General features: G+C 47.2%; 2 protein-coding genes across 2 annotated transcripts in view; both read left to right on the forward strand.

Moving 5' to 3' along the window:
• Positions 1-4,363: 4,363 nt before the first annotated feature.
• LOC120404064 (E3 ubiquitin-protein ligase rnf213-beta-like) lies at positions 4,364-12,301 on the forward strand. Its single transcript, XM_039536073.1, has 4 exons — positions 4,364-4,567; positions 5,716-5,871; positions 7,772-11,401; positions 12,290-12,301. Exons 1-4 carry the CDS (start codon positions 4,364-4,366, stop codon positions 12,299-12,301), a joined length of 4,002 nt encoding a protein of 1,333 aa, XP_039392007.1.
• A 3,118-nt stretch (positions 12,302-15,419) lies between these two features.
• The window catches only part of LOC120404066 (E3 ubiquitin-protein ligase RNF213-like), an 81,757-nt gene continuing 80,556 nt past the window's right edge, over positions 15,420-16,620 (forward strand). The window contains exon 1 of the mRNA XM_039536074.1: positions 15,420-15,529. The gene's annotated coding sequence lies outside the window, so the exon portion shown is untranslated. The remainder of the gene's footprint in view (positions 15,530-16,620) is intronic.

Raw genomic sequence — 16,620 nt, forward strand, 5'->3', positions numbered from 1 at the left:
ACACAGGTGGGGCGCACAATGTTTAAGGAAGAAGGTGAGCAGCAAGGTGAGCAGTGGGTGGGGGGGGTGAGTGGTGAGGCAGGCGGGGGGGCCTGGCACAGGCGGACCCAGGTGAGTGACGAGCCAGCTGCAGGGTGAGGAGGCAGATGTGGGGGGAGCTGTGAGCGGGGGAGTGAGGAGGTTAGCAGGGGAGAGGAAGAAAGTGGCAGGGGGGTAGTGAGAAGGCAAGCAGTGAGGTAAGTGGCGAGGGGGCCCATGTGGAGGAGTAAGGAGGTGAGCGGTGAGCCGGTAGCAGGGTGAGGAGGCGGTGGGGGGGGGGGGGAACTGGCTGTGAGTGGGGGAGTGCAGAGGTGGCGATGAGCCAAGTTCTCGTGGCGGGCAGGAGGTTGTCTGTGGCAGGGGAGTGAAGAGGCAGATGGCAGGTTGTGCGGTGAAAGGAGATGAGCAGTGGGTGGGGGACTGAGGAAGGATGCAGGAGGCGAGTGGTGGGTCCCCCCCCCCCCGGCTGCCCAAGACCCCCTGTGCCTGTAGCCACAAGCCCCCAGCCCAGAGAAGCCCTGAGTGCCTCCACCCCCACCCAGCCAGAGGAGCCCCAGGCTCGCTGAGGCCCCAAGACTCCGCACACATACACACCTGCCCGGAGGAGCCCCGGGCTGACTGACGCCTGGAGCACACCACCCCTCATCCAGAGGATCTCCAGGCTGAGCCCCTGCTCCTGCCCAGAGGATCCCCGGGCCAGCCGCAGCTGTGCCTACCCTGCCCTCCCCAGACCCAAGCCACCCAGAGATGTTTTTCATTATAATTTGGACTTCTATTATGTCAAAGCATTTTTAAATTTACTTCAGAATTGTTATAGAGACAACCACTTTTACTAAAAAAAAGCAAAAGAAACAATAATAAAAAAGGCAAGAATGTGCAAAGCACCTTATTTGTGTTTCTATTCTGTTAGGTCCAGTAAAGAATAGAGATAACTGTGCATGATTTATATTATTGAGTCTGCAAAACACCCTAAAACCTTATATAAATAAATTACAATGATTTGGATGTGTATATATATGTGCATATTACTTTATTAACTTTAGGAAAAATAAATAATTTTAGGAAATAGTGTCAGTGCCGCCAGCAGCAAGAGCTAGTGGCCACACTCTGAGGCCACCAAAAAAATTGTTGCAAGAACCGCTGCCCTAGCCTCTGTTTGCCAGAAGCTGGGAATGGGCGACAGGGGATGGCTCACTTGATCATTACCTGTTCAGGTGCCCCAGAGGGAATGAACAGGAATTGGCCATTGTCGGAAGACAGGGTACTGAGTGAGATGGACCTTTGGTCAGACCCAGTATGGCCGTTCTTATATTCTAATTTATGGCATGCCTGACCTGTGGCGCGAAGGAAAGATTTCTCCAATGTAGAATCTTCTTTTAGCTCCCAACTTGAAGAAAAAATATTTTAAAAGGCCAGATATTCAGCCTGTGTACATGAGCGTAGCTCCACTTACTCCAATGGCTCACTCCAATGGATAGTCCACAGATGTGAATGGAGCTATGGCTGATTTTCAGCAGCTGGGGATCTGTCCTTCTCTGTTTCAGGTGAAGAAATTGAAACATAAAGGCAGAATATGAGGAGGCAGAGCTCTGTAGAAATGGAATTTCAACCTTCTCTCTCGTTTTAGGGAAGTCTTTGTTTGTAGCAAATACCACCAGAAAAGCCAAAACCCGACCAGAGAATGCTGGGCTGAGCCACAAAACCATTAGGCTGTCGGATTCGGAAATAGATTTTGGATTTCTCCTGGAGGAGCTTCGCTCACTGGAACAGAAACCAAATGAGGCTGGGCCCAGGATCTTCCATATTGACATATCCCCTGTGGTAAGTGTCTTTACTGAGCACAATCTCCATAAATAGTATATTAGTTCTTCTATAAGTTTTAGTTATGGGGGGGTTCCCCCTGTTTCGCCTCCTTTGGTTACTGGAACATCCCGCGAACCCCAATCTTTAAGACTTGCCAGATCTGTATGAAGCGCATGCCCAAAAGTGACCCCGACTGTGGTGTTCCCCTCTAGTGTTGTCTGGACCAGTGATCTGCTAGGCCTCTCCAATCCTTGACTCTGGGAGCCAGCCTTACCCTGCTGTGCTGTGAGAACCCCCACTCCTGGGCTGTTCACGCACAGCCTCTGGCATGTAAGCTGCTCCCAGCTATTTGCAAGCGAATGACACTAGCCAATATCTCTGGGCCCAGAAACAACCCTAGGAACCTCCGTCTTGCAGTGTCCAGTTATACCCACTGGAGGCACCCATCTCTTTCACCTGGCCAGAAGCGGCACCGCAGGGCAGAGATGGCAGAGCCACCTCAGCAGTTGTCAACACCCACAAGACACCCATTAGACCACCCTCGGAGTCGTGTCCAGGCACGGAGCAACCAAGGGGGAAGCACCGATGCCGACACGGTCGACTCCAGCAGCAAGGGAGGAGCTGTTGTGTCTGGTGCGCACAGGCTCCCTGGCATGTACCGTGGTTGAGCCTGGCTTCTGTCAACACTGGAGACCTTTGCAGTGGCGTGAGACATCATCACCCTGATGGACTCTGCATCACCACAGACCGTGGTACCACCTCCGTGGTACAGTCTAGGGGCAAGACAGCCCTGATTCGCCCGGCAACTCCTCCGGTGGAAACATGGCACTGGTCCCGGTCCCGGATCCAAACCCGCTCCAGACAATGCTCGCAGTCCCGACGATGCTCGCAGTCCCGGCACCGCTTTCTCTCACTGCACCAGTCGTACTCGCATTGTCGGTCGTACTCACGGCACTGCTCTGGCTCATGGCAAGAAACGGTACTGGCTGGATTCCTGACGTCACTCTCGGCACTGCTCAGCGCGCCAATCTCCCTCCTGGAGCCAGTCATGGCACCGATCCTGCAAACGGTCATCATCGTGGTCAAGGTCTGGATCTCGGTACCAGACCAGGCCCCGGCACCTCAGCAGCACCGCTCAATGGCGACCCGGTACCGATTTCCATCACGTCCTGGAGAATCGACACAGTCACATTCAGCACCGCCCTGACCCTCATGCTCTGCCTCTCGCTCGTCGCAGTCCGAGGGGGGCTTGTGTCCAGGATACCATGCCCCTGGCCAGGGCGAGGGGGATGCCGGGCACTGGCATGAGGAAGGCCACGATCCCAGTCAAGGACCGCCTCAATGGTCCTTTTGGACCCCGTGGGCATACCACCAAGCACAGGGGGTACCGTCTGGGGCCTCCCGCTCGGCTCACTCAGAGCGTTGGGTGCCAGAGGGGTATGGAAGCTGCAGCCCCCACCTCTGGGCATGCTCCAGACCCTCTAGCCCCTGTAGCATCCTCCTCATCTTCCCCAGATGAGGCAGTGGCAGGGACAACAATCTCAGGTCCTCCTCCAATAGACCTTTGTGCCCACCAGGACCTCCTATGTAGGGTGGCACGTAATATGAACCTCCAGGCAGAGGAGGTGGTGGAGCTGGGGACCCAGTGGTTGACATCCTGTCAGCAGAGGCCCCGTCCCGAGTGGTTTTGCCCCTCATCCGTACCATCCACACCACTGCCAAAATGATCTGGCAGATGCCTGCTTCTATCCCTACAACGGCTAGAGGAGTGGCGAGGAAATACTTTGTTCCCTCCAAAGAGCATGAGTACTTATACACTCACCCACAGCTGTGTTCACTAGTGGTGGCCTCGGTAAACGAGAAGGAGAGGCATGGGCAACAGGCTCTGATACCCAAGTCGAAGGATGCCAGGCGCCTCGATTTGTTTGGGCGCAAGATCTATTCCTCCTGGGGGCTACAGCTTAGGGTCGTGAACCAACAGGCATTCCTAAGCCACTATGACTATAATTCATGGAACTCCATATTGAAATTCAAAGAACTAGGGCCCCCAGAATCCAGGGACGAGTTTGGGGCTCTAATGGAGGAGGGTAAAACGGTAGCCAGGACCTCCTTACAGGCCTCTTTAGAGGTGGCCGGGACCCTTGCTTCGGGCATAGCCATGCGCCGCATATTGTGGCTTCAGGTGTCGGGTTTGCCTCCAGAGCTACAGCAAACCCTACAGGACCTTCCATTTGAAGGGCATGGCCTGTTTTCTGAAAGGATGGACTCTAGACTAGAGAGCCTCAAAGATTCTAGGGCTATAATGCATTCCCTAGGAATGCACACACCGGTCACCCACCATAGACCTTTTAAGCCGCAGCCTCAACAGTCCTACCCCCCCTCCTCGGCTGAGGCAGGATTTTTATTCCCACCCCCAGCCTGACTCTCTGGTGGTGGATGCTGATAATCAGCAGGAGAGAGAAGGCTTCCAAGCCCCTTCCCCCAAGAATAGGGACGCAAAAAAGTCAGACCTGTTCGGACAATGAGGGGATTACAATTCCGAATATCCAACCAGCAGGCCATCATCAGCAGGTATTCGTACAACACCTGCTTGGCGATGGCTAAATTCATGGAGTTGCTTCCCTTGGACTCCCATGCCAAGTTTTCAGCGTTGGTTGAGGGAGGGCAACTGATCTCAAGGGCGTCCCTTCAGGCGGCCCTGGACGGGGCAGATGTGGCCACCAGGGTGACAGCCACAGGAGTGGCTATGAGAAGGGGCTCATGGCTACAGGATTCTGGCCTCCCCTACAAGGTCCAGCAAACCATTCAGGACCTGCCTTTCCAGGGTGAGACACTCTTCTCAGAGAAAAATGACAGAAGACTAAATAGCCTTAAAGACTCCAGAGCCACCCTCAGGTCCTTGGGCCTCTATGTGCCTTCAATGCAGTGGAGACACTCCCCCCGCAGCCTCCTCAACAGTTCAATCATCAGAACTGCCAAGATGGCTCCAGAAGGAGGAATCAAAGCAGCAAGAGAAGACTGTGTCAACCCTCTGTCCAGGGCTTGGGACAACCGGCCTTCTGAAGGTGCGGTCGAGGACAGCGCACCAGAGCAAGGTCTTCCCGTGTCGTCACAATGCATTTCGTCATGGATCATATCCTGCATTCATGAGTGCTACAACCTGGCGGGGGTTCCCGCACCCCCAATCACTGCGCATTCTACCAGGGCGCAGGCTTCATCAACAGCGTTTCTGGCACAGGTCCCCACTCAGGAAATCTGCAGAGCGGTGACTTGGTCTTCCATCCATACTTTCACCACACACTATGCGATTACCCAGCAGGCCAGAGACGATGCAGCCTTCAGAAGAGCAGTGCTCCAATCAGTGGACAACTCCAACCCCACCTCCTGAACGTGGGCTTGTGAGTCACCTGATTGGAATTGACATGAAGAAGCACTTGAAGAAAAAAACGGCTACTCACCTTCTTGTAACTGTTGTTCTTCGAGATGTGTTGTTCATGTCCATTCCAATGCCCATCCACCTACCCCTCTGTTGGAGTTGCCAGCAAGAAGGAACTGAGGGAGTGGTGGGTCGGCAGGGCTCTATATTGAGCGCCATGAAGGTGCAACTCCTGGGGGCACCCAGGCCGACCCACAGATGCTGATAAAGGAAAAATTCTTTGGCTACTGTGCACGTGCACGTGAACATACCTGATTGGAATGGACATGAACAACACATCTCAAAGAACAACGGTTATGAGAAGGTGAGTAACCATTTTTTCTCTTTTGTTGATTTATTGGGTCTTCACTAACTCAAAGTTTAGTAACAATGGGAAGCAATGAACAGCTGACATTTTGATGGAGCAAAACTGACCAGTCCTGCATCTTTCTTGACAGGTCTCGAAGGGTCTTTACAAATTACTGATTGAGTTGTGCATTCTGAGACACATCCAAAGCCCTGATGGCATGGTCTGGAAGTGCAGAGAGTCGCATCTTTATTTGATTGAATACCTGGTGAGAGGAAAAGGCATAAGCAGCACAAGAAAAAAAGAGGTACTCTCCAAATGTTATGCACAGTGAATAGCAGGTATTCTCAGGAACCTAGCAACATGCATGTGATAGTAGCATGTTAAAATTCAATGTAAGAGGACCTTGATGGACTACAAATCTTTGGCCCGTATTGTACAGTCCAAAAATAGAGAAAAATGAGTAAGCTGTATAAAATCATTTCTGTTGGAGGAAATACATATTGTCAGTACTAGAGCTGTTTGGAAAATGGAACTTCCATTCTCTAGGGAAATCTGCTATTTCAATTTTTCGTCCAAAGTTTGGAAAGTTCTGAAAAGTTTTGATTCAGAAATATCAAAACGAAAAATGCAACATTTTTGACTGAAAGAAAATGTTTAGTCATGTCAAAAGGATTTTTTTTTTCATTTTAACATTACCAAATCAAAACAATTTTTGACATGATTCAAAACAAAAAAAAATTGTTTCCAATTTTTATGGAAAACTGAAAAATGTAATCAAGATGTAATCAAAATCGACCCTTTCCTGCTGAAAATTTCAATGAAACCACATTTTCTGACAGGAAATGTTTTCAGTCAAAAAATTTCGGCCAACTCTAGTCAGTATCCAGAGGAGCATTAGGTTGGCCACATTGTATATGTATATGTTAAAGTTAAGGGGCCTGCCTTGAACCTTGTGATTCAAGTGGCTGTTACCACTCAAGAAAGAGATCTTGGGAGTCATTGTGGATAGTTCTCTGAAAACATCTACTCAATGTGCAATGGCAGGCAAAAAAGCTAATAGAAAGTTGGGAATCATTAAGAAAGGGATAGATAATAAGACAGAAAATATCATATTGCCTCTATATAAATCCATGGTACGCCCACATTTTGAATACTGTGTACAGATGTGGTTGCCCCATCTCAAAATAGATATACTGCAATTGGAAAAGGTTCAGAAAAGAACAAAAATGATTAGGGGTATGGAACGGCTGCCATATCAGGAGAGATTAATAAGACTGGGACTTTTCAGCTTGGAAAAGAGACAGCTAAGGAGGGATATGATAGAGGTCTATAAAATCATGACTGGTGTGGAGAAAGTAAATAAGGAAGCGTTATTTACTCCTTCTCATAACACAAGAACTAGGGGTCACCAAATGAAATTAATAGGCAGAAGGTTTAAAACAAAAAAAAAGGAAGTATTTCTTCACACAATGCATGGTGAACCTGTGGAACTCCTTGCCAGAGGATGTTGTGAAGGCCAAGACTATAACAGGGTTCAAAAAAGAACTAGATAAGTTAATGGAGGACAGGTCCTTCAATGGCTATTAGCCAGTGTCCCTAGCCTCTGTTTGCCAGAAGCTGGGAATGGGCAACAGGGGATGGATCACTTGGTGATTACCTGTTCTGTTCATTCCTTCTGGGGCACCTGGCACTGGCCACTGTCGAGAGACAGGATAGTGGGCTAGACGGACTTTTGGTCTGACCCAGTATGGCCGTTCTTATGAAGCTATTTATACCTATGTGATGCTACCATTCTGATCTGATAATGTTGTATAAATAACAGCACAAGGTGCCAAACAGTGGAAATTAGGACCCAAGGTTGGTACGATCATCAGCTATACACAGAAGTGTGCAAGAGGCAAGACCATGGGACTATATTAGAGTAAAGCTTTTTTTCATAGCAGGGCTTATAGCCTACCTAAAACTGGCTACTGCTCATCTTTAAAAGTTTTGTGAATTAAACACTATCATCTAGGAAGATGAGATGGTTCTATTTGAGGATTTGCACTGTCTAACATGGTCCTACCTTACTCAAATTCTTTGTGCTATAATAATTAAGTCATCCTCGTGGATAATATGAATGTTAATTTGTAGATGATTGCTTCAGTTTGTTTGGGTAACTTCAGTGTTTATAAAGCTTTAACTCCTTATCATATGTCTTTTAGATGACGAGTGAAATGGAGAAAAGATTTCTAAATCTCCTTCCAGCTGTGAAATGCATATCACCAATAGAAGTACTAGAGATGCTTAAAAATAACCGTTCTGGAGCGCCTGCTGAAGTGGAACAACAGCTACTGGATAGTGACATGTTCAGGGGTGATGCCTTCCAAAGGTCATACCAGTACATCAGCAGATACCAGCAAAAGGCCAATCTAGACAGCTTCTGTTTCACCCCTGGGAAGATTGAAGGGACCCAGGAAGAGTGTCTGAGTCTTTTGTTGAAGTCTTGTGGGAGAAAGAACCCTTCCTGGACTGAGCTCAGCAACTTCACGCGCTTCCTAAACCTCCAGCTGATGAAGTGTGAAAACTCAGTGTTCTGCAGTAGCAAATTAGCCAGAGAGGGATTTAAGGGCTTCAAGGCGTTTGTGATAAAATTTATGATCACCATGTCCAAGGACTTTGCTTTGCCATCCCTAGCCATGGCAGATGAAAGCTCACCCAGTGAAGAGGAGAAAATGGACGAGGACAGTGTATTGGGAGGGTACCAGTTAAGACGCAAGTGGGAGCAAGAGTCTCATCCCTACATAATTTTCCATGCTGACAACCACTCCATGGAGTTCTTGGGTTTCCATATCAATCGGAGTTTTGATGCTATTGATGCACATTCACAGGCTGTTTTAGAGGAGAAGGTTATTGATCCACGTTTATATCGCACCCTTGAGGCTCAGAAAGTCCCTTTTAATAAAAAGTTTGAAGATCTGTCCAGGCAAGAACAGCTAGAAACTCTCTGCAGCGTATTCGGTGTGAGAAGCTCCCAAGACCCAGATGAATCCTACCAACTGACCCTGGACAATACCATGAAAATGCTGGCCATTCACCTGAGGTTCCAGTGTGGGATCCCCGTGATCATCATGGGCGAAACAGGCTGTGGGAAGACCAAGTTGGTGCAGTTTATGTGCAGCTTGCAAAGAGCAGGAAGGGATGTTCAGAATATGATGCTAGTGCGCGTTCATGGAGGCACCAGCTCCAAAATCATCCACCAGAAAGTCAAGGAAGCCATCGAGCTGGCGCACTACAATGAAGAGAGACACAACATGGACACGGTGCTGTTCTTTGATGAAGCCAACACCACCGAAGCCGTGTTTGCAATTAAAGAGGTCCTATGTGACCAGAGTGTGAATGGAGAGCCAATCTCCACCACGCGCTTAAAAGTGGTGGCTGCTTGCAACCCTTACAAAAGGCACACCAAGGAAACCATTGAGAAGCTAGAGAAAGCCGGCTTGGGGTACAGAGTTCGGAGTGAAGACACCCTAGAAAAGCTGGGCTTCATCCCTTTGAGGCAGCTGGTGTATCGGGTGCAGCCTCTTCCACCGAGCATGTTGCCTCTCGTCTGGGACTTTGGGGAACTAAATGAAAAGACTCAGAGTCTGTACATCAGACAGATTGTTAAATCCATCGTGAAAGACAAGCTTCCCAAAGAGAACATGGATGTTTTTACCTCCGTCATTTCCACCTCCCAGAAGTTTTTAAGAGAGAAGAAAGAGGAATGCAGAATCGTCAGTCTCCGGGACATAGAGCGCTGCATGGGGGTGCTGCTGTGGTTTTATAACTTAAGAGATCTGCTTTTTCCTCTTATCGACGAAAAAAAGAGTGAGGCTCAACAGTCAAAGGGCTATGACCCATCCATTCATGCCCTTGCAAAGGGGTGTGAGAAAGATCAAATATTTGCATTAAATGAAGCACAAAGATCTCTGCTTCTTGCAGTTGGAGTTTGCTATTATGTATCTCTCGAGAGTCGCCAAGATTATCTGAAAGAGATAGCGAAATGCTTCTCTGTGCCTGAATCCCTGCTTCAGCTAGAGATTGTACTTTGCCAAGAGGTGTTCCTGGATAACCTCTCTGTTCCCAAGACAACAGCACGGAACGATGCCCTAAGGGAAAACATCTTCATGATGGTCATATGCATGGACCTGAGAGTGCCGCTGTTCCTTGTCGGGAAGCCAGGTAGCTCCAAATCCCTGTCTAAGACCATAGCTGCTGACGCAATGCAGGGCAGATTATCTAAAACAAGATTGTTCAAACGGTGCAAGCAGATCCAGCTGGTGTCATTCCAGTGCAGCCCTCATTCCAAGCCCGAAGGAATCATCTCCACTTTCAAACAATGTGCACAGTTCCAAAGGGGCCAGAAACTGGAGGAGTTTGCCTCTGTGGTTATCCTGGATGAGATAGGCCTTGCAGAAGACTCACCTGAGATGCCCCTGAAGACACTGCATCCTCTTCTTGAAGACGGTTGCGTTGATGATGAGGCCCCAGAACCGTACAAAAAAGTTGGCTTTGTTGGCATTTCGAACTGGGCTCTGGATCCTGCTAAAATGAACCGGGGCCTCCTTGTGTTCCGGACCGATCTCAACAAAGACGAGCTGGTGAAGACAGCCAAGGGAATCTGTGCTGATGATCTGCATGTTACCAAGATTGAGCATTTGTTCCCCTCTCTGGCTGACTTCTATTGTGAGGTGTTAAAAGAACAGTCCATGGAATTTTTTGGGCTCCGTGACTTCTACAGCCTCATCAAAATGATACTGTCCTATGCCAAGGACATAAAAAGCATCTCCGAAGAAGAAAAGCTCATTGCAAAAGCAATTCTGAGAAACTTTGGAGGTTCAAAAGATCTGAATCCTTTAGCTCTGTTCAGAAACTACTCACCCATATCTCTGCCTTCCAACTTAGAAACCAGCCATACAGTTCATTTGTTACAGGAAAATTTAGACAAGAAACAGACTGGGTTTGTGTCTAGATACTTGTTGCTGTTAACAACAAACCACGCGGCTTTCCAGATCATACAGATGACCAACCTCATGGACATAGAGAACTGTGATATTATATTTGGCTCGGGTTTCCCGCGGGACCAAGAATATTCACAGGTGTGTCGGTCTGTTAACAGAGTGAAAATCTGCATGGAGACAGGCAGGCCCGTCATTCTCTTAAACATTCACAACCTGTACGAAAGCCTTTACGATGCACTGAACCAGTGCTTTGTCAGGTTAGGAGGGAACTATTATGTCGATCTTGGCCTTGGCACTCACAGGGTTAAATGCCGCGTGAAGGAGGAATTTAGGTTGATTGTGATTGAGGAGAAGAACGTGGTTTACACGCAGTTCCCCACCCCGCTGTTGAACAGGCTGGAGAAATACTGCTTGGAGATGAACACCATTCTGCACTGGCAGCAGAAGAGGCTGACGACACAGCTGAATGAATGGGCCAAGTTGTTCGTCACTATCGAGAACATGGATTTCTGCTGCACGAGGCCGGCAGACCTGGCTCCAAAGGAATGTGATGTTTTCATTGGTTTCAGCGATGACACTGCAGCCACTGTTGTTCTGCAGTGCTGTCCGAGTGGCCTTCAGGGGATCTCTCTGTCCAGTGAAGAGTCAGTCCTCGCAGCTTCGAAAAGCAAACTCATAGAGTGTGCAACCCCTGATTCCATCCTGCGCCTCAAATATTCTCCTCTGGAGGACACAGAGCAGATTCAGGACCTGTACTTTGGAAAGCAGAAGCACAATGGCCTGATTGACATTCTGAAGGTGGCAGTGAATCAACAGTCAAATACAGATGGCACCAATGGACTGTGCCTGGAGGTGAGATGTTTTATTTCAGTGTTATTATAATGGGCCTGATTCTCAGAGGTGTGAGGCAACCAGAACTCCAGCTGATTTGTATGATAGCTGCAGGTGCACAGCACCCCAGAAAATACAGCTTTAGTCAACTACTACTAATAATTATTATTTATCCTTTGTATTGAGGTAGCATCGATAGACCCCAGTTATGATCGGAGCCCAGTTATGCTAGCCACTGTACAAACATATGGAAAGATGTTGATAAATTGGGTATGGTCCAGAGAAGAGTCACAAGAATGATTAAACAATTAGAAAACCTGCCTTAATAGCGAGAGACTCAGGGAATTCAATCTATTTAGCTTAACAAAGAGAAGGTTATGGGGTGATTTGATTACAGTCTATAAGTTTCTATGTGGGGAACAAATATTTGATAATGGGCTCTTCAATCTGCTAGGTATAACATGATCACATGAATGGAAGTTGAAAATAGACAAATTCAGGCTGGACATGAAGCATAATTTTTTTTTTAACAATGAGGGTATTTAATCATTGTAGCAACTTACCAAGTGTTACAATGGGACTGGCAGTTTTTAAATCAAGACTGGATTTTTTTTTAAAGTTCTACTCTGGTTCAAACAGGAATTGTTTTGGGAAAGTCCTATGGCCTGTGTTATATAGGAGATCAGACTGGATGATCACATTCGTCAATTCTGGCCTTGGAATCTATTAATTGAAGTTCTTGGCTTCAACAAATTCTTGCGGCAGTGAGTTCTACGGGCTAATTGCATATGTGAAAAATTATTTCTTTTTATCAGTTTTGAATTCCCCACCTTTTATTTTCATTCACTGTCCCCTTGTTCCTGTGTTATGAGACAGGGAGAACAGATGCTCTTGATCTCCGTTCTCTAGACCAATCAGTAGACTTGGATCCAGCCCCCTCATATTCATCTTCTGTCTATGGTAACAATCCCATTCTTTAAATCTTTCTACGGAGCTGCATTTTTCTAGATCCTTTGACTGTCATGACAGGTGAAATATTTGTGGTTCTGAGAGACTAAGAGGTTAGTTTTAAAATACAGAAAAAAAATCTATATATAAGAGCATAGGATTGGAAGGAATCTTCTGGAACATCTAGTCCAGCCCTTGCTTTCATAGGCAACCCTGTCAGATAATTCCCTTCATAAATTTATCAAATTGCCTCTTAAAACCAGTTTGGATTCCTGTCCCGATTGCTCCTATTAGGAGACTGTTCCACAACTTCCCTCGCCTGACGGTTAGAAACCTTCTTCTAAACTTATTCATGGCCAGTTTATCGCTATTTGTTCTTGTGCCAACATTGTCCTTTAGCTTCAATAACCCTTCTCCCTCCCTCATGTTTGCTCCCCTCCTGTATTTAGAGACAGCAATCAACTCCCCTCACAGCAGGCATTTTATTAGGCTAAACAAGCCAAGCTCTTCTAGTCTCCTTTTGTAAGATCAGCTCTCCGTTCCCCTGAGCATCCTAGTAGCTCTTCTCTGCTTCATCAAATTCATATGTAGGTGGGTTTCTGCTAAGTGCCTATTTGCCAGGGCCGGCTCCAGACCCCAGCGCGCCAAGCGCGTGCTTGGGGCGGCATTTTGCCGGGAGGGCGGCAGGCAGCTCCGGCGGACCTTCCACAGTCATGCCTGCGGGAGGTCCACCGGAGCCGCGGGACCAGCGGACCTCCCGCAGGCATGACTGCGGAGGGTTCGCTGGTCCCGCGGCTCGGGTGGACCTCCCGCAGGCATGCCAGCGGATGCTCCACCGGAGGCACGGGACCAGCGCACCCTCCGCAGGCACGTCTGCAAGAGGACCCCCGGAGCCGCGGGACCGGCGACCGGCAGCGCGCCCCCTGCGGCATGCCGCCCTGCTTGGGGCGGCCAAATTCCTAGAGCCACCCCTGCTATTTGCCCAACTCTGTCTGCATCATACCCAGCAGTCCTAACCTGGTCAAAGATCCTCCAGCCTTCTTCACTGACCCAAAGCCCATTAAGTCAAAGAGAGGCATTATTATTGTGTCCATTGCAGGAAACTCTTATGATCCACTAATGTTTGGTTTTGCCACCTCAGGCTGTGGTCTTGTCAAAACCCATACGGCAAGCAAGGCTGGGCTGGATCAGTCCCTGAAGGGGACATGTTTCAAAACAGGGCTCTCTCCCCTCCCAGTCAGTGCTGACTCCAGTGCCCCAGTGCGGTGCTAGGGAGTGCTGTGCTGCAGGAAATAGGATGGTTTGTCTCTTTGGTTTTTCAACAAAAAGTCAAAATTTTCCATGTGAGGGGAAAAAAGCATTTTCATATCAGCTCTATTGGGCAGTCGTTCAAAAGTCCTTTAAAGAAATTATTTTATTGCAGTTTTCCTACATATTTGCAACAGTAAAATCGGGCGCAAAAATCTTGCCTAAATTGACTTCTTTTTTCATAGGTTTCTACACATGCAAGACTTCTAAACCAGAGAGATTTGGAAATTATAAGAAAGAGACTGAACCTCAAAAATAAAATCCACTGTCTTTTTCTAAGTCAGTTTGATACAGAACATGCATTCCGCCAGGAACTTAGGTAACAGGTGTTTTTGGCCCTACCTTTTTGTTGTTTTTTAACCTTGTGTGTGATTTTTTTTATGTCTTCAATCTTGTTTTTTTTAAAAGAAGCTAAAGAGATTTTTTTCATCATATGCAGTAAGTTTTTCAGAGAATCGACAGAAGAGAAACTGCTCTTTGTCCAGTTCAGCTTTGACGAGCCACAGAGCAGCAAACGACTCCTTGCCTGTGCAAAGTAAGCAGCTTTTCTTACCATTTTAGGTCTCAATACTGTGGAGGAGTTAAACATGTGCTTAAGCGATTTGCTGAATCGGGACCTTATAAAATAGCCATGGTAGTTCTGTGCTAGTTTATCCTCCTGCTGACAGCATTTCCAGCCCTCCACTCTATTGTAGTGTCTTTTAGGGAGAGGTGAGTGGGGAAAAATAAGGCTGCCAAATGAATCTTGGAGAGCAGTTCTGCACAAAAGTAGATTTTCCCATAATCCGGTCATTTTGGGAGCTGGGACGAGAAGAAAAATCACCAGAGTTGGCAACAGAGTTGGCAAGTTTTCTTTTAACGTCTTAGTGTTATGATGGATATTAATGGCACAAATGTCATTAACCACTGTAAACAGAGGGGGTGTCTGATTATGCTGATATCACCTTATCTAATGGTAAAAAGGCAAAAGCAGACTGAGGGCTGGTCTAAAACTTAGGTCAACCTACCTATGTTGCTCAGAGATGTGAAAAATTCACACCCCTGAGAGATGTACAGTACTAGGTTGATGGAGTAATGCTTCCATCAACCTAGCTACCACCTCTCGGTGAGGTGGATTACCTATAGCGATTGGAGAACCCCTCCCATTGCTGGAGTGAGTGTCTACACTGAAGTGCTATAGCAGTGTGGGTGCAGTGCTGCAGCTGTGCTGCTGCAGCAGTTTATGTGTAGACATAGCCTTAGTCTCAGATGTTACAGTGGAGAATGGAAACAGGGTAAAATCCTGGCTTCACTGAAGTCAATAGGAGCTTTGCCATTGACTTCAAGATATCAGGATTTCACTCAGAGGGAAGAGATGGATGGAAAGACAGATAACACATCTTCTGTCTTGATCGTGGCCTAAAGAACCTACATGGGAAGGAGATTTCTGAGAACAAAGAAGGCAGAATGAGATCCAGTTGCTGGGAGCTTTGAAATGAAACAAATTCAGACTAGAACTAAGGTGCAAATTGTTGACAGGAGGGGAATTCACCATTGGAAAACAGCCCCCCTAGGGATGGAATGAAGTCTCCATCACTGGGAGTCTGTAAATCATTGCTGGGCATCTCTTTATAAAAGCTCTACTCTAGCTCACACAGAAGTTATTGGGCCAGATACAGGAATCACTACGTGAGATTATTTTGCCTGCGCCATGCAGGAGGTCAGACTGGATGGTCAGAATGGTCTTCTGGCCTGAAGATCTATGAAGCTATGAATCTTACTTCTGTTGTATCTTCAGGTACTGTATAGTGGATGAGAGATTAAAACCAGAAACAACCGGTACATCACACATTGTTATCATAACCAAAGTCCCAAGGATACTCAGGGGGTGCAGCTACCTGGCATTCAGTGGTGGTAAGAATGTGTTTTTTGTTGGGAAAGGCTTGAATGAAGAAGAAAGCAAGAGGGATCGCTAAAATTATTGCAACATTTGAGTCATCTTAACTGTCTTGATCACTGGTTACGGTGGAATTTTAAGTAGCACACAAGGCCCAGAATTTTAGGTGGTCAACACTGCACCACCTAATGTCCATTTTCTAAAGGGATTTAGGTACCTAGGAGCCAAAATCCCATTCACAGTCAATGGGATTTAGACTCCTAAGTGCCTAAATCCCTTTTGAAATTGAGATTTAGGCTCCTAAATAAATTAGGTGTTGCAAAGCAGAGCCCAGCTACACCTACATAATTTTAAAGATCTGGGCCTCAGTGATTTAGAAACACAAATCCCATTTCAATTGAACTTGTGCTCCTAAGTCACATGGGGGAGAGCTAGTCAAAATTCAACCAAAAACTGGAGTCTCAACAAAAAAAACAATTATTTTTTTCCCAGGAAACGGTTTTGGGTTTTTTGGGTTGGGAACCCCACCCCGTTTTTGATCGCAATTTGAAATGTTGATGAAAAATGTCACAAATGTCAAAAAAATCAAAAAAATGCTGTTAGTGCTAGTTGGGAACTCTTAGAGAGAAAGGCTGGTGGTGCTGGCTGTTCAAGAAAGCGAGCCTTTCCCCCAAATGATAAAAATCACATGCCTACAGAATGGGGGACTGAATAATACTTGAAAGCAGTGACCCTGCAAGGATCTAGGGGTCACTAGCTCAGGGGTCTAAATGCACCCACGTCCTGACCGGTGCTCGAGCATATGTGCACCACTCCAGGGGGTGCCAGAGCCGGTCCCCTATGGTTATTGCTGAAGGGAAAACTTCTGGCACTGGTGCACGTGGCGAGCACACACACCTAAGTTTAATGGACATGAGCAACACATCTTGAAGAACGCCAGTTACGGAAAAAGGTAACTGTCTTTTCTTGTGCTCAATACAGGGGTAATTAGGTGCAATTTCATGGCCTGTGCTATACAGGAGATCAAACTAATCATCTAATAGTCCCCCTGACCTTAAACTCAGTGACTCAATGACGTTTTGTGGTGTATTCTGTTTCCGCCTCCCCA

This window comes from Mauremys reevesii, linkage group 4, assembly GCF_016161935.1.
Source record: "Mauremys reevesii isolate NIE-2019 linkage group 4, ASM1616193v1, whole genome shotgun sequence".
Taxonomy (NCBI): Eukaryota; Metazoa; Chordata; order Testudines; family Geoemydidae; genus Mauremys; species Mauremys reevesii.

Excerpts from the sequence above, each read along its gene's own strand:
- LOC120404064 (XM_039536073.1), top strand. The coding sequence starts at position 4,364 with ATGAGGGGATTACAATTCCGAATATCCAACCAGCAGGCCATCATCAGC. Across the intron at positions 4,568-5,715 it reads GGGCAGATGTGGCCACCAGG|GTCTCGAAGGGTCTTTACAA; the intron begins GTGACAGCCACA and ends CTTTCTTGACAG. Across the intron at positions 5,872-7,771 it reads GCAGCACAAGAAAAAAAGAG|ATGACGAGTGAAATGGAGAA; the intron begins GTACTCTCCAAA and ends TATGTCTTTTAG.